A 25684-nucleotide genomic window follows, 5' to 3' on the forward strand; every position below is an offset into this window, starting at 1 on the left:
TGATAAAAGCATCAAATAGGAATTTTTTTAACAATGGTATGGTATGATTTGCTAAAGTGACATGCCTCACACTTGTAATGATTCCCATATTATGCCTGTTGATTTGCCTATAAGCAAGCTTATTTGCTGTATTCTCTATATTTATTTTATGTATCTTATATATATTTGCATATATATAATTGCACTAACTGCTAAAAGGTATTAAATTAATGCATTGATATTTTCAGTGGTCTGTTCCATTTATTTTAAGGCACGTGGACATGAAAATGTGCAGAAGGCACAGATCTTTTTTGTTCTTCACTGGCTAATGTACTACGTAAAGACAGATGCAAGTTTCAATCCTTTTATATTATCGTTATGATTTGGACATAAATAATGTTCTTATGCATACTTTCTGATTCAAATTCATTTGTGTATCAGCAGCATCTTGTGTGAGATTTCTCCCTGTAATTAAATGTTTACTAATTATCTGCCAGAAAACAGATGTACCCTCACCACCACCTGGTAAAAACAGGTGTTTTTATAAAATGTGTAATCTGAAGGTGGATTAATTTAAAAAAAAATCAAAAATATGTAACAATTTTCTAGCAAAGTACATGTGAAAGAAGCAGATCACTGTAGTAATCTTTCTATTTAAAAAAGTTATTTTGACAAATAGAAAGGTTTTTGCTTTATAAGTGTGTGAAATTATGTGAAATGGTTTCACAATTATGAAACCATTGCTAATATGCATAAATTAACAGAATCTGAAAATGTTGGGAACATTAACCCTTAGAAGTGTGTGGTTCTCGTACCTAGTGAGTGCAATAGCCTCAAGTTGGCTTTCTGCTGATGGTTCATTCCTCAGATGTTGGATGGTAAGACAGCTTCTAAAAAGCAGCAGTAAAGGCATGGGTCGTATTACTATTAAAAGCAGAAGAGCTGACAGCAGCAGCTTCTCTTTTGTAGTAGTTAGAAGTGAAAATGAAAGAGCAGGGAGAAAAAATGCGAATTAAGAAAATACAGAGAAAACATATGAGGGAATTCACAAAGGATATTTATCTGACAGAAAAGCTTTGTGCCTGTGTACAGAAGTAATTGAAACATTCTCAATTATCTGTATAGGCACACAGAGTTCATTCATAAAACACTGGAGAGATTTTTATTTACAAATTTATATAATATTTTATTTTACATTCATGTAAAACTAAAGAAGAATATTTATCTGAACCATCATAACAAACATTTGTAATATTTGGAAAGGAATCTAATTACCAGGGAGACAGAATAAAAAAAGACAAAAAACAAGGAAAAGGAATTGGTGCTATAGAAAGAGGGGTAGAGATAAAGTGGGAATATAAAGATCTATCTATTGTTAAACACAGTATTAGAATTCTATAAGAATTCTGATTATAAGATACAGAAAGTAATGGATGACTTATCAGAATTCTACAAGAATTACTTTCTGTGTCTGTGTTCCACAGCCAGGCAGAGATCCAAGTTTTACTTATTTACTTATTTATTTATTTAGCTTAATAGAAATCTCACCTTAATAGAAACCCTACTGGTCACTAAAAGAGAGGAATATTGCAAATCAGTTAAAATTCCATTTTAAGGGTAACAAAGGGAATGAGAATGCAAGTATAACATGCTACTGAGAACCTATGAAGACAAGGTGAGTTTTTCAGGGTGAAAATATACAAAAATTATCCCAAGTTCCTGGAGCTACACCAGCTCATTTCTAGGGTGAGAACTGAACTCGTACTTCTAATCCTGGCCTCCTTTTTGGAGGGACAAGAAGTAAGCTGTGACACAGTCCATGGAGGTCACAGATATGGGTAGCTGGAAAGAAAAAACTTAATGGTTATCCACTAATGCTATTCTATCATTCCAGGAATCAGAAATACATATTCTAAAGAATGTGAAGTCCTCAAATACTGCTAAAACAAAATCTCTGCAAACACTTGAAAAATACCATATTAACAATTTTATAGACAGTATGAACTAATAGCTGAACAGGTTATATTAGGTTTTAATATCTAATTAGGTTAGATTCAGAATGAGTACATTATCTAGAAAAGCAAATACATAGAGTCATATGAATGGGTTGCCTAGTTCATCCCTTGCAATGAGCAGGGCATCTGGACATCTTTGACCCAATCAGGCAGCTCAGAGTCTTCTCAAACCTGAATTAGTTGATTCCAGGGATGAGGAATCTACCACCTCTCAGGCAATCTATTCCAGTACCTTGCTCCCCTCATTGTAAAATATTCTTTATAACTAGTCTACATTTATACTCTTTTAGTTTAAAGATGTTACTCCATGTCCTATTTCAACAGGCCCTGCTAAGATGTTTAGCCCCATATTTCTTATAAGAACCCATATATTACTTTAAGGCTAGCATGTGGTGTCTCCAGAGCCTTTTCTTTTTTTATTTTTTTTTATTTTTGGTTTGAAATTCTCTGAGATTTTTGGTTCACAGAGATGCTTACTCAGGGCTTATGTGTAGATAGCAAAATGCAAAATTAACTTTGGATGGGGCCAAATTACTTTGCAGTGATGAAGCAAACAGAATCACTAAATGCCAAGTATATTCAAAGTACTTCCAATAAACTTCCTTTAATTTTTCAAGGGCAAATAACTCCTCTTGAAATTGAAATAACTAATAAGTATAAAACATTTTGATGTAAAGAACTGACACATCACCACTTACCCATGATTCTTAGTAAATTTTGCACTACTGTAGCTTAGGCAGATGCAGAAACAGCCCAGATACAACATATAAGGATTTAAAATACTATTTTTGAAAAGAAGTAAACATTAATTTTCAATCTGGGGCTAGAGTGTTTCACATCTAAAAAAAATCTAGTACAGATAATAATAAAAGGCATAATTAAATTATGCCACAAGGCTTATATTACTTTTAACCCTGGCTTATAAATATGTACATAATTCAGGTGAATTCACATATACTACTACCAGAATAATATAAATGAAACAAAATTCAATAAGAATAATTTATACTATACCAACAAGAATTCTTGTGTAGACAAACCCTAGGAAGATGCAGTGAACTGAAAATGCTCATAATGATTTTGTCTTTGTGAAGTAAATCTATCAAATAACCATATTTTTCTAGCTCTTCTTGGGAAGAAATCACCTCACTTTCCATGTTTTCCATTTGCAAGAAATTGCAAGATAAAATATATAATGAAATACTCAACTGGCAGAGAAGTCTATTTTTTCTTGCTGACTAGTGAAAAGTGTACTTCTGTCTCAGAAGTTTATGCCATATATTGAGGAATGAAATATGCTGGCAAGAAGCAACTTTTTTTATGTAGTATTAACAGGCATACATCCAAGTCTGCAAGTATACTCTCTGGGGATCACAAAAGAATTCTCTGAAGTGTGAAATCACAGTAAGTACTTCAAAATATGGCAAAACTACAGAACTTAAGATAGTTCTATAAATCAAGAATTTGGAACCAAGATCACAATTATAAAAAGTGAGACTCAGTCCACCTATGAAGTTGTTTCTCTATAAGTTGTTCAAAACTTCTTCAACATTTGTATTTTAGAGCTGTAAAACTTACAACTAAAGTCATATGCTTACTATGTTCTTTCTTGTCAGGAAGCAGCATTTTCTCTTGTAAGTTATGTTTTGCTCAATGAGTCATAAATTAAAGAACTTTCCAGAGGAACACAAGGAACAATGCTTCAAATTTTATAATGCAGCATGCATTAGAATACCAAAAGGCTGCTACTGCATTTTAATGACTCATTTTGCTGTTGAAGAGGAAATGCCAGCTGATGTACACTAAAGTTAATAAGGACCTGAAGGAGCTAAAACTGATACTTAGCTTCAAGTATCTCTGGTACTCACTGTAAAGAATTGTGCCATTTAGAGCAGTTGTTTTCACTGTCAAGTACAGAGTTGTCAGATTGCTTGTTTCCTGCCCAGATGCAGTCCTGGTATCAGATACAGATGTCAGAGAAGGTAGCTCCAAATAAGAATTTCCAGTGAAGGATGGAAAAAACAGTGCTATGTCTGAAATGAACAACAAAAATATAATTTTATTAATTTATTACAAAATAAAGTAATAAAATGCAAGCACTTCAAAAAGATCCATTTTTTTATTACCTGTGAATAGCATCATCAACTATATTATTTGCTGAGCATGCATATAACTTTATTTAATTTCAAACATTCAAATATGCAGAAAATTAAAAAGTTCTAGCATCTGCCTATTACCAGAAGTGAAAAGACCATTATAGGAGGAATTACTGCTAGAAGATGCAAGTTAAAATGGCTCTCATAAATTTTCTTCTTTATAGATTTGTCAGTACAGAACTTTTGTCCTATGACATCTCTGTGGAGTAGTTTTCATTTTTATTTCTAGATGGGAAACACAGTTTTTCTTCAGTTTCAGGATCCTCAAATTTGTGGGGTTTGAAATTACAAAGAGAACACCATGGGCAAAGTATGCATTTTTCCACTAGTCTGGAAATGAATAATTGTTAAGAGAAAATTTTTAAGTGTGAAGACTTAACATTTACAATGTTTATTGCATTCATTACTTTAGTCTTTATGGTTTTCCTTTTTCTTTTTTACCCTTTAGACATAATAAATAGTATCATGAATGCAAGAAAAGATAAACTAAAACTAATTGAGGTTAGGCAGAATGTCTTCCCAATGCCTTGAGAAACCTATTTATGCAAAATACCTTAAAGATTTCCCAGACTGATCATCAGGGGTATGAATAAGGAATAAGCATCAAGAAAAATGAGTTTGGGTAATATTTTTGCAAAGAAATTTTTAGTTTAATGAACTAAAATTATACAATGGATCTGTGGGTGATGATTACACACAGTTGTGACTATTACTTTTTTTAAATTTGTATCCACTTTATTAATTTTTTGTTTGTTTGAGAATCTGACTACTCTTTATCCTCTGCTGTTTTTATTGGACTTAAGAAAAAAGGACAAAAGAAACGGCCTAGATAAACAAGAACATGTGGAAGGACAATCATTAAAAAAACCTATACCCTGATAGCAGGGGAAAAGCAGGATGGAAAGCAATGACGAGTTATGCTTCTAAATTATAGGTCTGGAAAAGTCAGGATTGTTGGCAAAGTGGAAAAAGATATGGGATGAAAAAATGGTCAGTGGCATTGCAAATCAGAAGCAGACCTCCATGATTATGAGGGTTTTTTTGCCTAATTAAATTCAGACTTTCAAGGGAAACAGTACTAGGAGATCTAGCAGTGTAGTGCAGGGCCGCGAACAGGATTAAGGGCTGCGTTCTCTTTCACATGAGGAAAGGCTGCAGGACTCCTAAGGCTGCAGAAGAAAAAGCTCAGGTGAATTTTAACACTTGCCTGTAAATACATGGGGATGGAGAAGAGGGAGCCAAACTTCTTTCAGCAGTGCACTTGGTAGCAATGGGTAAAAATCAAAACCAAAGAAATTACACCTGAACACATAGAAACTCTGCTTCACTGTGGGGATGGTCAAACATTGGCACAGGTTACCCAGATAGGTTTGTCAGGTCTCAGTTCTTAGAGATTTTCAAAACCAGACTAGGCATGATAGTGAGAAACCTGTTCTAGGTGATCCTGCTCTGCTTGAGCAGGGGTTGGACTTGATGGTCTCAAGATGATGGTCCCTTCCAACCTCAATAAATTGGTGATTCTGTTATCCTTCACAGGGAGGTTCTGTGCACTCAACCTTAATTATTATTCCTGAAGCGTAGTACCTTTAGAAATCTCAGTGTAGCTCAGTACTCACAATATAGTGGTACACTGAGCAACAAAGCTGTTAAAATGTCTTTTATTAGGTAGTTAATAAAAAAGCTAGCCAACTTGGAGAGTAACTGTCCGTAATTTATATTCTAAGTCAAAATTAATCTGTGAAATTTCTTTCAGCTAGGTAAAGGGGGAGAAGAATGAGAAGGGGAAGGGATCATGGTATATCTGGGCAATCTTGAAAGGAAAGACAATCTCATTAGTCTTTTAGGAAAGATAGCTCCCTTCAAAGGAGGGATCTCCCCTAAAGATTTGAAACTTTCCAGGAAGTCCAGCACCTTGCATCCAAAGAAGTCTTTGCATTGATGTATAGACAAAACTACTGAGGAAAGATGCTGTTACAACAGTCCTGTCTACATTTGCAGTGCTGTGCCCAAAGCAGCCTAGACTTCCATCATCAGTGCTGTGAAGTCCTCTCAGAAATCAGCAGAAGAGACACAGAAAATACAGCAACTGCATCAGAAAGAAATGCATGCCTGACAAAAAAAGCCATCCAGAAATGCCAAGATGCAGAGCACATCGTCTTCCCTATGATGTGCAGGCTATTAGCCTGCTGATCCTAAACAGTCATTTTCTGCCCTAAAGCTGTACAACAGTTGCAATCTGTTGCAAGTCTACAGCATCAGTAAGGAGGTCACCAAGAGCACAGGGATTAGCCTTCTGCTTGGATGAAGGGTTTAAGTGGGAGAAAACAGATTGAATCTGTGTGTTAAGAATCTCAAATCTATGTCTGTGATAAAGTACACAGATAGAACACTATGGGCAAAGCTGCCAGTCTGGACAAAATTTTTCCACTTCCCTCATTCTAGGAACTCTTAATTAGCAGAAATTAAAGTCCCATGAAGCACTGATCATGGCTGCACTCAGGTAGGATCCATGAATCAGATCCAAAAAGGGCATCTGCTGAACTACAATGAGCTAATTCTCTACCACATTATGAGAGTATTTTAGTACTGCTTCCTAGCAATATTTACAGATCTTCATATTTTAACATGGTTACTGGCAATAAATAATTTAGTATTTAATATATTTCACAGGACAGGCTAACAAGAAGAAGTAGTTACTTATTCCACCCTGGGTCCACTATCTGACACTTCACCTCTGTCCATGATCACAAGGGACTCTTTTCCACTGGGGCAATGGCCTCCAAGTGAGTACATGCAACCTAAGGGGTTCTCAAAACAATTAACTAGGACACAGGAAGAAATAGAAACTTTCTCACACTTTAAGGGTAAAAAATATTACAAATAATTCAAGAGAAAAAATTTGTAAGAGAGATCACTGAGTTTGGTCTGAATTACCTGATAAATACATATTGCTAAGAATTATACTTTAACAATTTAACTGAAGACTCAAATTTTACTGAAACAAATGGATTAGCTGGGATATTATTTATTACAATTTTCACAATAAAACAGTACAAGAAGAAAAAATTGAGAAACAGCGACAAGTTTCTATTATGTCCCTACCTGATTTTGTCTTAGTCAGAAAATAAGGAGGATATAGGAAGAATATACTTTTCTACTGCTACTAAAATGGAATCAATCTCTTTCCACTCCTAGCTCTATTTTTTCCTTTGCATTTTTACTTTTTTTATGCCAAGTCTGGTTTAGCACTGAATTTGATTAATTTCTGTTAAATTCTTTTAAAAATACATTTTTCAGTCCTGAAGATGTTAAGAGTCATCAACTGCACCAGCCATCACTAAATTATTCAAGTGAGAACCAAGAAAGACTTTTAACATCACAAAATCCTAGAAAGAGAAGAAATGTATTCATCTTCTGATAGGAAAGTCAGACCAAACATCTGACTAAGCTTGCCTACAATCCACCAGGTAGATAACTTCATTGAATGTCCCTGGTCCTCTTTAATAAGGAAAGTGAAGAGGTAATCCTAGGATGTGATTATCCTCACCCAGTCATGACTTAAATCTGCCTATTTCTCTCTATTTGCTATAACAGGATTTGAGTATTTTAGGTGTAAACATGTATGTCAGCTAAATCTGAAGGCAGATGAACAATTCTCATTCTTGTTGCTTAAGCATCAGAGATAGGCAACCTGCAGAAGGATTTTCTTTAGGCAAAACCAAATTAGTACAGTAGTTCTGAGCTGAAATGTTAAAGATGTGAACTGGACAGAATATTTAGTCAGGGGATTAAACTCTGAATTTGCTGTTTGTATCTTTCAATTACAGTGGTAAACATCCTCTAAAACCTGTGGACAGATTCTGTCCTTGTTCTTCTTTTCCATCATTCAGAGAATGTAATAGAAGCACAGGTGATAAAAACTTTTACAAGCAATGCAGCAAACCTTTTCCATACTATCAAGAATGGAGGTGCTCCCAGCAGGCAGAAAGTCAGTTAAGAAGCAATATCAAGGGTCTGATGAACACATGATCAGTTCTATCCATGTCATGCTCACAGAGTATCCCAGGCAACCAATTTTAACCTCCTTAGAGTAATTCATTCTTTTATCTTATGTTCATGGTGTGAAGAAAATCAAAGTGAAATAAATATGATTCAGAAAATTCCTAGGGATTATGTCTGGTACATATGAAACCTGACTTGGGTGTTTCATAAAGCATCACACGCACCTACAACAGTACAGAAATACAGTAACTATTTCCTATGAAATAATTGATTAGCTGAGTTCAGCTGTTTCAAGACAATAAAATATGAAACAAAATAAATCTTACCCTTGCTGCTTTCATTCATTTGTCTCAATGCACAAAAGCCTCCTGCCTGCTGTAACTGCACTCCAATATAACAAAGCAGAAAATCCTTACAAAATAAAATGCACATGTCTTCCTCTATCAGGCCAGCCTGGTGCCTTTTTAATAACGCTCTCTGCTGCCAACTGGGAGGTCTGAAATCGTATCACTGACTTAATCTCTTACTTTGCAGACTGCTAGGGCCTTTGAATGGCAGAAAGACAGTACATTTAATTGTGAAGACTCAAGAGAAAAGCACTAGGGGCAATGGGTCACATAAGCAACCCTTAGAGTAGGACCTCAAATCATTTTCATTGAAGGAAACTGCCATACAATTGAATAGTAATAGAAGAAAAGACATTAAAAATAGGAAAACAAAGCAGAAGATATTTGGCAGCCATGCATCAGCAAAGGTACAATGAAATACAGAACAGAAATAGGGATGATCAAAGGGAAGGCATTGCTTCCAGATGGAGAAACAGAACAGGCCTATTCAACATGCAGAGCAAAATGTGAATAAGAAATGGCAGTTCCATGTCTTGGAACACAGCAGGTAAGGGCATTCAATTACTCAGTTACTTTTACTATCAGGTCACAGGCTTGCAGAACAAAAGGAAATTATTCGTAACTTTTTGCAGAATGTTTGGGGCAATTTATTGCCAAGAGATATTATGTAGGTCAAAAGTATATAAAAAAATAATGAAAAATTAAGAACAATACTAGAACAAGGGAAACTAATCCACCAGACTAGGAAATATAATGGAACCACAGGTCAGGAAATCTTAGTCTCACTGACTGGTGGAAGGTGAAGTGATGCACTTGGGGAAAAATCTCTGTTGTTTTGTTTTATATATTCTTTTTAAAGAGTGACTGTTTTTTTCTCTGAGACAGGATATTGAGCTAGATGCTCTCCTGGTTTGATCTGGTTTGTGATTTTTGTGTGACTTTTTCTGCTCTGCGTATCATTACTAAGACTGCTTGACAGAAACAAAGAGAGATGCAGATCATTTAACATAAAGGAAATTAATGATTCCATAGATATCTGAAGCATATAGAAATTGTCATTACCTAGTGCCTAGAGTTACTCATATCTTTTGACAGCTGTATTTCAATAAGCAGATCAGCCCAATGTAAATATCTAATTAAATTTATTACAAGAAAAAAAATTGTTGATAGTTTTAGCATTCCTTAAGTACAAAGAATTTGAAGGGTTAGCTGCATGTCTGAAAAAAACAAGATCATAGTAAATCAGTTTGATGTTAACATGCTTTGTGAAAAAGAGAGACACAAAATGAAGAAATAAATATTTTCATATTCCTATTTTTTAGCTCACAATATTCTGCTCCCAATCTCACATTTTAAGAAGGAGGAATAATTTTAAAAATTTTTTTAGCTATACCCTCGGTTGTTTTAGATCAGCAAAGTTACAACTGCATTCATTAATAGAAGATGAGAATTTGGTCAACTACTCTGTCTGTGTGAAAGGATGAAAATTACCTGTCTAGGAATAAGAAGAATTTTATTCAGTTAATGGGCAAGAAACATTATAAATGTCGAGGAGAGGAGTGGTGTAATTATTGAGTTCTGTATTTTTTTCTGGATGTTACACAGACATGTAAAGTCCAGATGTGTCAGCAAGTACAACAGACTGACATGAAAAAAGAAAAAAGAAAATTATTAATTCATATTCACCTCAAGATTTTGTGAAAATAGAAATGATGCCTCCATAGAAAGATAAAAAGTAGTGAAGATGTTTTGTGCTGAAAAAATCCAAAACAATCTAGTTATTGTTAGCCCAATCCACAAACAGAATTAGCCTGTTACTGCCTGTTTTTTCATAGTTTTGAAAACAAAACAGTGATTTGTCTTTTTCTGTTTGATTAGTTTCTCCAAAAATTATTAGCATCTCCAAAATTTATTACTTTTCTTCTAAGTGCATTGGATTTTGAAGCGGAAAGAATGTTCTTAATTGATACTTGCACCTAATCAGATGTATTTTACCACCTGCATTCAAAATGATGCATAAGTGCTTCTCTTTTCCTGAATTTGACATGGAGGAAATTGGGAAGCTATTATCTAATATTTTTTCAAGCTGAATATACTTGACAGGAAATATGATCTTCCTGCAAAAACACCAGAGTTTTATCTATTTTTAAAAAGCATCCCATCTAGGAGGGAAATGAATGTCCTTTATATCTTAATTTATATATTTCTATCTTTCCCAATTATGGGAAAAAAATCTAAGACAGACTGTTAATATGAAACCATAATTTAAAGTGGAGCTGTCATATTGCACTGCTATATTTGGTGCTGAAATGCTGGTTGCTTTGAAGGTCGCTGTGACACATATTATGGCAAAATTTAATGAAGCAAGACTTGTAAAAATCTTTTGAAGTTCCCTCAATAATAAATTTGTCCTGTAAAATATCACAGAGGATCTACTTGAACATGAGCTTTCACAGTTTTGATTCACATCTAATGAACTGGTAAAAGAAGAAAATGAAATAAAGTATTGGTTTTCAGTGGGAAAAGAGGCAGCTGTCATAATAGTTTTGAAAACTCATACTTTTAATAACAAGTTGATGTACTAAAGATCATCACTGTAATGAGAACTTTTTGGTTCCACAAATGAATGGGTCAAATAGCTTAATTTTCTATTGGCTTACAGTGAGTCTCAGCTAAATGTGTACATATTTTATTTGTATGTTATAATTCTTACAGTTACCAAAATTTAAAGGCCTTTTTTGTTTTATAGAGTATCAATGTGTTTTCAGCCACTTTAATTTTATCTCTGCCATTTAAGTTTAATTTTATTCTCTGAAACGCTGCTTGAACACATAAACAAACATTCCTATCCCAAAGGATCTTAGAAATACTTGAAGAGTAATTGGCTATAAAGGTTTAATTTGGAAAAATATTCAGATTTTTTTCAGTATGTGTCATATTTAGTCAGTTGAAGAGGAATCTTCCATCTGGATAGCATTGCAGACTAATTTGTCATATGTTTGGCACCAGATATTAGATGATTAATATTAAAAGTGAAATGCAAGCTGTAGTTTCAAGAACACTAAATTTAATGTGCTCATGTAAATAGCACAGTTTATGTATTGCTACACTGTGTATGCAACAGGTTTTTACTTCTTTCCTGGGAGATTTTGATAAGACTTTCCTATTATTATTTTTCTATATAGGTACATAATTTACAGAATTGTGTAAATCTAATCTGAGTTCTCATCTGAGCTTGCTTTCACAGGTTCAGTGTGCAAAAAAAAAAAAAAAAAAAGGAATGTGAAAGCAATTTCTTCCCCATCTCTTAATTATACTTACATCTTGCTATGTCTTCCTTTGGGAATCATGCTGCTAACTCAAGGGCTTGGTGGAAAAAAATTGACAAATAACAGGCAAAGAAGGAGACTTAAGGGTAAAAGACATTAACAAATTAAGTTAGTATCAGAGCATGGATTAGAAAACCAGATATTTCACTCTGTTTGCCCTTTCCTTTGAGGATTCAAAAACCAGTAGTTTTCTGCCCCCAGTTTTGCTAATGCAGTTTATTTCTTTTTAGCCTAAAATGTAAAAAATATAAAATGGAGAACTATCAATATAGACAGCTTACTTATTCCTTTCCTTTATTTCCCAACATTTATCACTGTTACATGAGTTAGGAATTATAGAACTAGGAGTATCACTTACATATAATGATCACTTTAAACATTTATACTACAACATATACAATATTGGTCTTAGAAAATATTTACCAATTGATTTTTAATGTATTTACTGCATTAATATTTAACAATAATGAAACAATAATAACAAATCTGAATTGTAGTAACTTTGTTTGTTTTCTTGGCAATTACAAGAGAGCAATATTTGGGGGAAGCATGTTCATTTGCAAATATTTATGTTTGCTTAATCCCGACAGCATTAATTTCAAAGTATTTTAGTTGGGCTCAGTTTGTCTGCACACAAACCAGTTCAGTATTGTGAAGTTGCTAAATAATATTACAATCAAGTAAACAAACTTATCTGATTTAAAAGAATGAGGTGGCCAATTGAAAGGGAATTAACTTGCATATTTCCCAATTTTTAGCAGCCTTATTCAGCCAAGTTGTAATTCTCTGACATAATAGGTTTTATCTTGGCTGTAGTCTTTAACTGTAGAATCCTCATTCTCCTACTTCCAAAACATAGCTGGTAGAAGTTCCAGATGAGGTGGATGTTCAGTATTAAAGCTTTGAGTTCATCTGCTTGCTTTTCTCCCATTGATTTGATGTGACAGTGTTAGCAGGCCTTCACTGTGGGTATAGGTGAAACAAAGCGAGCACCCCTTTAATATTGCCTTGTTTGTCCCAACTCTGGCATGGATTTTTAGACAGGGCTTTGAGCAACCTGTTCTACTTAAAAATATTCCTGTTTTTTTTAGGGAGAGTTCAACCAGATGGCTCATAAAGGAATTTTCAACCCAAACTACTTGCTGATTCTATGATTTTATGAAAGCAGAAGTGACTGAGCAGGAGACAAGACACTAACTGCCTTCCCATAGCTGCTGCCCCTTGGGTCAGTATAATCCTTCTGAGGAGGAAGGCAGAAGGAAGGGGCAGACTGCTTTCCTGAGGAACAGAGCAAGCTCCTTTTGGAGACAAAAGAAGCCTACAGCATGGCTGTAAACACAATATTCCCAACCCCATTTATCTTCCCCTTTTCATTCTTCTTGACCAAAAATGCCTGCTTAAATTGATTCCCAAAGGTAATAAAAGGCCTGTGAAGAAAGCCACCAGTTTTGAATAGATCTTTTTGCAGCCTTTTTTTTCTTAGGAGAGAAAATATGACTTTTGTCTATAAATGGAGTTACTTAGTGGTTTATGTTCCATGCAGGAAAATTTTAGACAAAGATTTCTTTCATATTTTGGAGGTTTGTCTGAAAGAGCAGCAAAACAGCCCTTCAACTCTAGCTTTCCTTGGGAATCTGAAAAGTGGTTGCTGCAGACTAAAACATCTTGTTTCAAAATCACTTCTGGTACTCTTTTCCCACTTAGTGCAGAATACTACATGCCTGTTAGTACAAGAGTCTGTGGATGGTCTGAGAAAAAATTCTATCATAATGTGCACACTCTGGTGGTAAATATAACAGCTAAACTCACAGGACAGAAGCATGTTTTAGATAAAAGATGCTTAAGTACTGATTTACACCATGTGAAGTAATCGTGCTCCCAGCTAGAAGGACGACTTTTTTAAGTCCTCAGACAGGCTTTCATCCTTCACATCTGTTCTAAAAAGTGACCTACACTGGGCTCTCCACCTGTTTCCCCAATAACCCAACAGAGAACAGGAAAAATTTGGAGTCTGTGCTGTCCATTAGGTCAAACTCCTTACTTAGGATGCAGGAATCTGCACATGCCCTGGTCTCCAGGTCTGAGGAAGGAAGCCCTACACTTCTGGACACCCATCAGATCATCCAGGAGTTTACAGATTATCGTCTACTTGTTTAGGAGACAGGTGAATTTCTACAAAACTGAGAACCACCTGTATCAAGTTTGGAAAAGCCTTAGTGAGATTTTGATAGTAATAATCTTAATGTTCTAGGTCCCAGCAACCATCTAATTTTGGTTTTATTGTTCCAAATTGAAATTAGAAGAAAAAAACCAAACTCCTAATTTTTTTTCTCACAATTGAAGAATGTATTTCTCCAGCAAAGCTTGAAAACTATCCATGGAACACATTATGAAAGTAGTTTTTTTATTTGTAAATTTTTTTTATTCTGTTTTATATATTACTTTGTCACATTGGACATTTTTATATATGCTGCTTCCAACAACTAGGAGCAGATAAAATAGTCTACATTTTTTTTATTCTTGTCCTAAAAATGGAAATTTTCAGGCCAAAAGTTTAGATAGGAAATACGAGCATAAATCCACCCAGTACATTCCAGTATTAAAGAGAAAATGGAACCAACCACATGTTAGTTTACTTTCCATATATAGACAGAAATGCTTAGGAAGTTCATAGTTATAAGTTATTTCATTGGTATATCTTTCCACATAGCAGCTTCTCAAAGATATCCTTGATGTATTAGAAAAAGGAAACAAATGAAAGTAATGCCTTCCTTTACAAAGTAAACTGTTCTCATTGTCTTCTCTTCCTTCCATCCATGATAATTCTAGAACATATATTCTCACCCATTCCATGACTGAGAGATTAATACTTCACTTCAGGTTTGATATCAATTTTAGATTTAGTTCTGACAGTCTTTCTGTCAGCTACCTACTAAGGCAAACAGAAATACGTGAGGCAGGATCTTCATCAGGATTACGTGATACCAGAAATCCCAAAGTATTGGAGCTAGAAAGTCTGCTGCCCTCAGAAAAGGAAAGCTAAAAACCCTTCCAGGTTCTCAACTGGTATATTTTTGTTCCTGACCTTAAAGCTGCTGACAAAGGACATTGTATGCAAGAGGGCTGGTCAGCATTTATTTTTTTTACTTGAAAGCATTCATGTCTACACTGCAGCAGGAGTTTATTAGCAGTAAAGGTTTAAAACTCAAATATTTCTAACTATGTAATATAGTATAACTGGCATCTAGCAAAATAAACCTACAGTCTGATGTACTGATAGCAAAATAACCAGTCTTTTACACATAGTTATTTTCTACTTTGTTCCATTCATCACTGGCCTATGGCTGATGCCTATTAAATAACAGTTTATCTACCATTTTACACTAACTTTTTTCAATTACCTAAGGTATTGGAGCATACTATAAAAATATAAAAAAGAGTAAATTTGCTTTTGTATAGCTAAAATTAACTAATAATCTATAATAGAATTAATTGTTCAATCGAACAATCTTTTGCCACGTTAATTAGAATGTCAAGAGCTTCTTCATGAAGTTTAGTTCTTTTCTTGTTGTTGCGACTTATTATTTTTTCAGTTTTGAATCTCAGAGGTTTCACAGTAAATTTTAATGGCATGACTACACTGGTTTTAGCTGTGATAGAAGCATAGATATGTGGTGCTATATTTTGGTTTTGTGATGAAAACCGTGTTCCTCACTTCTGCTTTCCATTTCTCTTCCCCATTACACTTGGGGAGAGGGAAGGAACAGCTGTACTAGATTGAGCTGCCTCCTGGGCTCCTTAAACCACAACAATGTTCTAGGAAAAATACTCTCAGGCTCTCTAGAAAGCATTGCAATGCAGGTTGTTGTCATTTTATAGAAACCAACTATCAATAATTCTGAAGAGATGGTGAAGCTCCTTGCTCAGTCTTGGGTACTGAAAATAATAGATGGGAAGTATACATCTGCCTAGAGTAATAGGGCTGAACAGCAAACTTTCAAAACCTTCATTGACTGATAAACTCAAGAATTTCTAAAAAGGTCTGAAATATCTGAGGGAACAGAATTGAAAACAAGAATTTCTAGATTAGAATTAATTGACGTATCACTCCCTTGACAATACTCTTTGTATACCAACTGGTTTTTTTTTCCTCCAGCAAAATCTAAAAAGTCATTGAGAATGACAGGCCTGGCAAAATGCAATGCGAGGTATTGAAAAGGAGAAATAAAGGAAGCAGATAATATTTCTGAGAGCCATTATTAAAAAAAATTAAATAAACCACACCATTTTGACTACATCACAGGTGCAACTAAAGAATAGCTAGATGTTACACCAAGAATTACTCTAGTCTCTTTTTGGTTCACAAGCATAGTTCAAGTAACACTTTTAACTCTTTACCTCTAAAAACTACGGACCTGAACTGTGCAGAGAGGAGTCTCTCCCAGGCTCAGCTCTTATAAAACAAAGCGCAGTTACTAACAATTCCTTTCTGAGAGAACATGGTACTTTGGATGGGAAATCTAATTTAAACTCATTGGCAGGACTAGAATTAAGTTGCATTTTGAGAACTACCTGCACTACTGTAATACCAATTTTCTATAATTTTTTCCCAATCTAATAAGCAATTATAATATAACCTTACAATGTCACAGCTCTGCCACTAATGTCACACAATATCATGGTTCTCTGGTACCAACATGAAAAAAAACAACATGAAAGCAGAGAATAAAACAATACTTTAATCATATTTACTGCTACTTTTAAATACATATTCTCCATCTGCCTTACTAATATTGGCTAGGCTATAAATAGCAATGTAGGAAATGACTTATTTTTCTAATCATAGATGAAAAATTGTTATGAGAGGAAGAAACAAGGTCTAAATGAACCATCATTCAGCATAGCTAAGATGCACCTTAGAACAGTAGCAGTGCTGATTATTCTTTTGAAATAAATACAATTCCAAGACACAGTGAAAGGGTGATAAAATCAAAATATGCTCAGAAGGACATGTCCCAGCATAAGGAACACCTGCCCTTTTAACTTGTGGTATCTAATTATTTTTAAAAAGTTCATTATGTATTTTGGTGCTGTTTGAGTTTTCATCTTTGAACTACATCATACGTGTAGTCACACCTCAGATATTTTCTCCCAAACAGTCCCAGTGGTGATGGATTTCACATTGTAAAATGCAATTGCTTTTCTGGATTTTACATTCATTTCGTAACAAACCTACTAAAAAGTATCACAAAGGGTGAAATGCAGGTAAATGATCCAACACAGCTTTAATCTAATTTACCTGCCAAATCACTTAATTAGTTTTGGACTGTCAGCTATTGCTTTCAGATTTTTGAAACAGAAAGATGTATGAAAACACTTATTTGAAAAAAATATTCCTACGCACCTTTCTCAAGCCAAATTGCCTCCCACAAAGTAAAAAAAACAAGTGGGAAAAAACCTCATGTCATTAGTATAGCACTTCCATTTTATAACTTGGATGTAAGGCACAACATAACTAACATCTGTCATTTTGCAAAATGCTTTTCACCTTTATTATCTAATGTCTAGTAGACTTAGACCGTGAGCATTCTTGCTCAGACTGATTTAAATTCACATTTATTTTAATGCATGTATATAAAATTTGAAATTTGCTATTTGGCTTGTTTTTCTACCATGCTTACTTTTGTCAGACACAGTAGTATAAATCCAAAATAAAGAGTCTGTAAACCAATGTATGATAGTGACTACTACCACTAAGTGTGGGCAACCATTTTTAATATAAAATATCACAAAAATAAACTTATTCTCTTTTCATATGTTGGACCAAAAGAATGAAAACTTGTTTTTTTTTCTTTTATGTACAGCATGTAAACAAACAATAAATATTTAAAACCTCATTACATAGTGCGTGTTGCTTTGTTTCTGAGCATCAAATGTTTTGAAAGTAGTTTCATGATTATTATAAAGAACAAATTGTGTGAAATAAGTGGAGGACTTTCAAAATTATATCCGAATATAAAATGAATTTTAAAATCATGCTGGCATTGCTAAGAGCACACAGTAGTGGTCTTGATTAGAGACCACATTGGCTTTATTACACTTTTTTAAAACTATAGAAACTACCCAACCATCTAAGTCCTATAAGCTGACATAATGGCTTTTTAATCTATGGGAAGTTTCCATATATATTAAGAACTGTGTGGCTCCCTTTGTCAATTAATGAATTTATCAGCTACTATGACATACAACTCTGCCATGAAACAGAAAGTGTGGTGATTAAACTGAAACTACTGCTGTAAAAGTGTACTGCCTGGTCTTCAATTAAATTCTCATATTTACATAAGGAGTTATCTGGAGCCAAAGCCTGTTGATCCTTCTTTGCTTATGCTTATGTACCAAGGAGACAAAAACCCAAAGTCCTGATCAACAAACTAAGTTAATAATTTTTACTCTTCAGTTATAGAAGAAATCATTCTGTTTCCCTAGGAGGGGTGGGTACCAGCTAGCCACTGCAGATCACAGATTAAAGTTCTGCTAAGAGAAACATCAGAAATGCAATTTCCAAATGGAGAATTATGAAATAGGGATCTCAATTTTTGTGGCTAGAAATAGCCAAGCTGAAACACAGGTAAAACCTGCATACAAGCTGAGCTGAAATCTTGGTGTCAAAAGAAGTTGTGCAGCCACAGCCTAACTCATGATTCTTTTTATGACAGGGGCTGAGTGGATGTCACAGAGGAAGTCAGAAACATGGCAAAGTACACAGTGATCCTTCTGAAAACTATTCTGCCAGCCTTCAATGATTTGCAACTCATGGACTTTATGAGACAAAGGTTTTGTCTTTGCATTTAATGTCTTCTAAGAAACCTTTATCTCATGAATTTATACATGTTGCTCTTTGAACCCATGTGTAAGGAGTCGACCCTGGCTGGATGTCAGGGACCCACCAAAGCCTCTGTAACACTCCCCTCTGCAGCTGGACAGAGGAGAGAAAATGTAACTGAGGGTAAATGAGTGGAGATAATGAGAGAGAGATTACTCCCCAAATAGTGGCATGGGCAAAACAGGCTTTAATTTGAGATACTAATAGAATATTAAAAAAAAAAAAACCCAAACAAAACAAAAAAAACCCAAACAGGATAATGAGAAGTAAAATAAGACCTTAAAAATAACTTCCCAGCTCTAACTCCTCCTCCCACAGTGGCACAGAGAGACAGGGAATGGAGATTATGGTCAGTTCATCTCGAGGTGTTCCTGCCACTGCTCAGGGAGAGGAATCTTTCTCCTGCTCCAATATAGGGTCCCTCCCACAGACAACAGTCTTCTACAGATTTCTGCCGCATGGATCACTCTTCCATGGGGTGTGGTCCCTTCAAGGACAGGCTGCTCCAGTGTGGGTACCCCATAGGGTCACATGTCCCACTAGGAAACCAGCTCCTGCATGGGGTCCTCCCTCCATGGGTCCACAGGTCCTGGCCAGGAGCCTGCTCCAGCACAGGCCTCCCATGGGGTCACAGGCATCTGCCTGCTCCAGTGTGGGGCTCCTCCAAGGGCTGCAGGTGGATCTCTGCATCCCCCATGGCCCTCCAAGGGCTGCAGGGGCACAGCTGCCTCCCCATGGGCTGCACCAGGGGCTGCAGGGGAACCTCAGCTCTGGAACCTGGAGCACCTCCTGCCCCACCTGTGCTGACCTTAGTGTCCTCAGAGCTGTTCCTCTCACATGTTCTAATCCCACTTTCCTCTGGCCACAATTACATCTGAGCAATAAACTTTTTTTTTCTTCTTAAATATGTTCTCACAAAGGCACTAGCATAATTTCTAATTGGCCAGCCTTTGCCCATAGCATGTCTGTCTTGGTTAGCTGACACTGGCTCTGCTGGACATGGAGGAAGCGTCTGGCAGCTTCTCACAGAAGCCACCCCTGTAATCCCCCTTATGGCCATGCAAACCAAATACATTCCACCTATCACCTCTGTGAATCACCTATATAAGAATTATCAGCAAAAAGCCATATTTATCACAGAACCTACACTCACATCAAAAAAACTAACCAAACAAAGCAAGACAAAAATTCCACATACAAAAGCAAAATAACATAACCACAGCACTTAATTAAAATTGACAATTTACACAAAATCCCCCCCTTGTCTCTTTGGTGCTGTTACTTGGATGTCATGTCACTCACACCATGATGTAACTTCTAGTATTTACAATTTCCTACAAATAAAAGTCCCACTGCTAAATTGCAGTGGGAAGAATGAAGAATACAAGCAGAATAATCTCAAATTATTTCAGTTAGTCTGAGGGTTTCTTTCCTCTCTGAACACAGTGTCGTTGAAACAGCAAAACAACTCAAACCTGTGGGAAAATATGAATTCCAGGTAATAGTTCTTTGGGCAATCTTCTAGCAGACAAGACATTAGTTCCAAAACAAATTATCTTTTTCCTGAAAAACTTCATATTTATCTTCAGAATCTGAAAACTCAAAAAATCTATTATAACTTTCAGCAAATTTGCTTAGGATAATGAGAGAAAGCAACAAATTCTACTTTTGCCAATTGCAAAATAATAAAAAAATTGTAATGACTTAAAAGTATATAAGCATAGTAAAAGTTAACAAACTACCATTTCTAATGTCAAAAGAAATGAAAGACAGTATCATTTACTATGAAACTGGTTTCTTCCAGCATAAATTTACAGCCAGAGCTCAAGAAGCCCTGAAGCCTCAATTATTTCTTCACAGAGTATGTATTCTGGTGTCATGGGAGAAATTCCTGGTCAAAACCCTCATGTTCTTTCAGACACATCTACTCTTCTTCTCTCTATCTGTAAATGAAATTTAATTCATGCCCCAATTCATTGCATTTTTATTCTTATCAATTATATTACTATCTAATGAAAGAACTGAATTTTAACTAACTTGTCTGAAAAAGAATATCTGAGGACATACATAGAGAGAATAAGAACTTGTTAATTTTTAAATGACAGAAGGAAAATCTTTTTCTAAATGAGCTACAATTTTAGAAGTAGTGGAAATGCTGATACTATATTCATGTTCACTTATGAATTACATGTGGTAGCATAAAATGTTACTGTTCTTCCACTCCTCATTACTGTGCCCTCAAATAAGATCTAATCATATGAATAGTGATTCCTTTGGTACATTTCAGTGCACGGTAAAACACATTAATTTAAATCATACAAATGGGAGCATTGCAGAATCAACTTTTGTCACCATGGATTACAATAATATCCTAAATTAGGATAAATTAGGAGAAAAATTAGACAGTAGACTTATGGTTTACCAAGTCTTTGAAAAGTATCTAAAAATATGTTGTTTGCTTCATGCATTCAATTTTGTGCTTCCAAAAGCTAAATAAGCATTCAGGCTTTTAGAAAACAGAAAATTTTTGAGATTTAAAATTTTATACAAGCCATTAAATAAATATTGCCTTGGGCAGGCATATGGAAACCATGGACTTCTGAAGAACCAGAACACCCTTGATAGCTTCATTAGTCCCAAGTAAGAATAATGATAATAACCCCTAACATACACTCAGCAGAAGCTTCTATGGTCTTTGTGTCCTGTTCTTATTTAATGAATGCTTTCTGCATTAGATTATATTTTATAGCATTATAATCCAATGGCTATCATTGCTAAACTCAGGGTTTTGAGAGTTCTTACTTTCTCATGCATAAGGTATTTTGGAATGATCCTGATCAGAATTTTTCATACAAAAAATCCCCACCAAATTCTCAAATATGGTCATATTTCAGATACTCAAAATAGTATTATATTTGTGTGAGTATACTGTCAGATAAAGTAACAGGAATAAATTACAACACTTTTTTTCCAGGATTCTGTGTTTTAAAAAGAAATTTAGTAGCATCACTTTGTGTGAGGAAGTTTCTGTCATCATTATGGGACAGATGATGTTGCAGTCCAACCTCTACAGGTATGACATTGAATATTGATGCAAATTGACCACTAACATTTGGTATACTAAATTTTGTACCAGACTGATTCTATTTTCTTACTTCTACCCTACACGTAAAGTGGGATAAATATTGTATCATGATGTCAGTGGGGCATTATTTCACATTTACTGAAAATACAGTTTTGGTTGTTCAGCACTCTGTTAAATGAAAAGAAAAAAAGAAAATTTTGACCATGGAAAATCTGACTCATGTCCAAAAGATGTTTCTAGAATGATAGCATTTAACTAGAGATTTATAGGAAAACAAGAAAATTAACATTCACAGATTAAGTCTGGCTAGACTCAATTGGCTTTTATTCCTCAGAAGTAATAACCATCATCCACACCTAGAATCATAAAATGGCTGGGGTTGGAAGGGACATTTAAGGATCCATCTAATTCAACATTCATCACTTGGGTGAGAATTGTTGAGGAATGCCCAGACAATTGACATTTCCATGTTGTACATGAGGCACCTGGGAAGTGGATTGGGTGACACCATACATTCATGCTTCAGGGAGGTAGAGTTCTGGTTGCCTCACACTCACAGCACCAGGAGATGCTCAATCTCAAGCTACTTATGCACACCAACTAACCATGCAAAACATGGCACTGGAGCCATCACTGAGCTTTCAATGATCTACATTAAAAAAAAAAAAAATGGTGGTGCTATCTAATTTATGATTCAGTGTCAGTATCACACCATAGCAAGTTGTACTATGAATAATTTTAAATCCATCAGTTAGCTTGGAGGCAGATTTGCCATGTGCTAGAGAGAAATGCTTTAAATGTTACTGTCAGTAATTGATTAGGATTGGTGGTGCATCTTTTAAAATGTTCTGCTAACTCACAGAGAAGAAGCAGGGAGCTTATAGTTTTGCTACATGAAACTTCAGTCCTGAAAAACAGTCTGCCATTGCAAAGGATAAATAAATTTTAAGAATCATCTGTTTCTTAAATATCATTACAATTTCTTTTCTCTCCATTTATAAAGAAATCCGCTAAGTACACCAATTTTATTATTAACAGTGAAACCCAGATTTCTGTCATGTAAGTATATGGCTGTGCCAGAGAAGTGGTAGTTAGGACTGGAATTAGCTCTTCAGCTTGCAGACAGACACTGCCAAAAGCTATTGAAGGTACACTTAAAACTCCTAATAGATTTTATGTTTAATTTTTCTTCTTTTTTTGACCTAGATGTTTGGTCAACATGTATGACAGTTATATTAGATTGTGTCAGCAAAATTAACTGGTTACAAATAATAGTTTACATGAACAGAACAAAACCTGCATTTGTTCCCAAAGAAGAGTATATATTTTTGCATCAGTACTCTCTTAAAATTATTGACAGATCACCTGAATGGAACCTAACACCTAAGCACACAAGCAGTAGAAAATGTGTTGGTAAATTCAAAGTGTTCATCACTGTAATAAATAAAATAAACTTTACACCACCAAAAAAATAAAAATTGCATGATAAGGCAGAACTAATGATACAGAAGACTAAAAACAAGTGGAAATAGAATAGAACCATATGGAAAAGCAAAAGACAGCAACTGGTTCTGTTGTTTTGTCATTCTTGTAAAGGACCTATTTAATAGATATTTCATACATATGACTTTATTACTTTGTAAGTGTTCATGGGTAAATCATAGGCCAGATACACAAATAATGAAAACAATATAGCAATTTATATATGCAAGTGATGACAACACTGAGGTGCCTTATGACAGCCAGTAGCTTTTGAGACGCACTCTACATGGTAGTATTTTTCTCTTGTTCAAGCGAGAGACTTTTCTACATATTAACAGCAGTTGTGGAAGTTTATTTTCTGCAAAGATTTTATGATTAAGTAATGGTAACAGAAGGCACATCAAAAAATCAGTTACAGCATATTTCATGGTATATCATATACTGGGAGATAAGAGCCAGTTAGCTCCTTGAGTGGAAATCTTCTACGGCTGGTGTTTTACTACAATAAGTTATTTTAATAGAAACTCTGTCAAAAACATTATCCACAAAATCACCAAAGCAAAAGTGCACCAAGTTTTGCATCATAAAAATGGGGCATTTAGTGAGAAAGTGTTTAAAAATATTACTGTATCATATTCCCCAAAGAGTTCAAGTGAAAAAATTGCTTGTCAAGGTTCATTTGATGGCCCTGAGTCCTAAAAGAGTCAGCTACAATTTTTTCAGAATCAGCAAATCTTTAATCCGCATGATGGTATAACTTTATATATCCAGATCTTACACTAGAGATCCCTTCATTAGTGATGAACCTGTATTTTATTCTTTAACCACCTATTTCCAACTGTTCAGAACACATTCTAAAATATATCTGTCTAGACAGAGTGAAAATTTTCTTCAAACATGCAGTATTATAGTCTGTGCTCTTCTTACCTGAAAGCAATTTGGAAATGCTGGTGAGACGATGGATTCCTTTATGAAGTCATGCACAGCTAGATAACTTTGGCATATTTGTAAGGTGAAAGGTCACAGAAACTTTATGACAAATGACCTATGCCCATGAGTGAAAAATGGCACAACCACTGGAAAGAGAACAGTGATCCACAGGGCTTGAAAGACTTCAGTTTTGTTTGGGCTTCACTATTAAGTGAAGACTGGCACTGACAATAAGTCAAAATTTCCCAGCATCAGCTGCATCACTATGGGATAATCTAAGCCTGCCGTATTTGGCAGCCTGGGCTACAGTGACCAAAAAAAAAGAGCAAATGGCAGTGCAATTGGGGAAAATTATTTTAAAAGTAAGGTGACACTCATGAATCTTGTTATATAAAGTGGTGATAAAGCACTTGTAGATTATCCCTTTTTGCTTTTTGCTGTAAATTAAAAACTTCAATTTTTATCAGAAATGTAAGAGTTGTCCCTTGCATGACCCTCAAGTATGTTCACAACTTTCTTTATCTTTTGATCCTTTTGTACATGTCAAGTCTTTAAAGTGCATCTGATGACAAAAAAAAATCTTGTTTTCCTGCATCTTTGCTTCTATTGAGTGTTACATTAAAGTAATAATGAAAAAATTCTGTTGTTTTTGCCGTAGGCTGAGGTTGCAGCCTCAGTGAAATGAGGGCTCATTATAAAATTTCCCAGTTTGTTATTTTTAGTGTTAAAGGAATCCAAATAATGGTAATGTGAAATATATGCAGATCTGGGCTAAACAAAATCTAATGAAAATAACAGTTAAGATTCACGTGTGAGTTTACCATTTCAGCATCATGAAACGATAGACAATTTCCAAATAATCCTCTTAAATAAGAATAACTTTCCTTATATAGTGGAAAAGCAGTGTTCCTGCTCAAGTGTTTACACTCATGAAGAGCAGTCAGTCCAGCACATCAGGACAGCTGGGAAACCTATGCCTTTAGCAATGGCCCAATAAGCTCAAACATAACACACTACTGTCTGCATAACAATTACAACGCTCTTCTTGGTTTCAGCTTTGAGTTTAACTCTCCATAGGACAGGTTAAACCCTGTTGACTCAAAAAACCCATCCTGTACCTCAGTCTAAAGGTAGCTTCATTCTTGTGGAGAATCCTCCAGAGTGAGAGGCGGGGAGCAGCTGCCTGCCACCATCTGCCTCAGGAGCTTGGCTCAATCAGAGCCAGGTATTCACTCTCTGTTTCTGGGACTGAGAGGAGCTCTGATCACTGAGGGACAAAGAGCTTTGGGACTCTGGCTGGCTGGGAATGCTGCCCTGACCTATCCCACCTCCTTTCCAAACTTTATTGCCTGGATACCAGCACCACCAGCACTACTGCTTCCAAGGGGCCAGGGCTTTCTGTGAGGAGCATTTACCCTGAGCTGCCTGGCTCCGATCTCAGGCTGCCTCATCTTCCCCACCACGGACAGGAAGGCT

The 25684-nt window shown here is 35.3% G+C and overlaps 1 protein-coding gene across 1 annotated transcript in view; it reads right to left on the reverse strand.

Annotated features, from left to right (window-relative positions):
* EYS (eyes shut homolog) overlaps positions 1-25684 on the reverse strand; it is a 765693-nt gene that overhangs the window by 143888 nt on the left and 596121 nt on the right. The window contains exon 39 of the mRNA XM_072926499.1: positions 3863-4027. Within this exon, the coding sequence (XP_072782600.1) occupies positions 3863-4027 (165 nt within the window). The remainder of the gene's footprint in view (positions 1-3862; positions 4028-25684) is intronic.

This window comes from Taeniopygia guttata, chromosome 3 (genome assembly GCF_048771995.1).
Source record: "Taeniopygia guttata chromosome 3, bTaeGut7.mat, whole genome shotgun sequence".
NCBI classification, from domain to species: Eukaryota; Metazoa; Chordata; class Aves; order Passeriformes; family Estrildidae; genus Taeniopygia; species Taeniopygia guttata.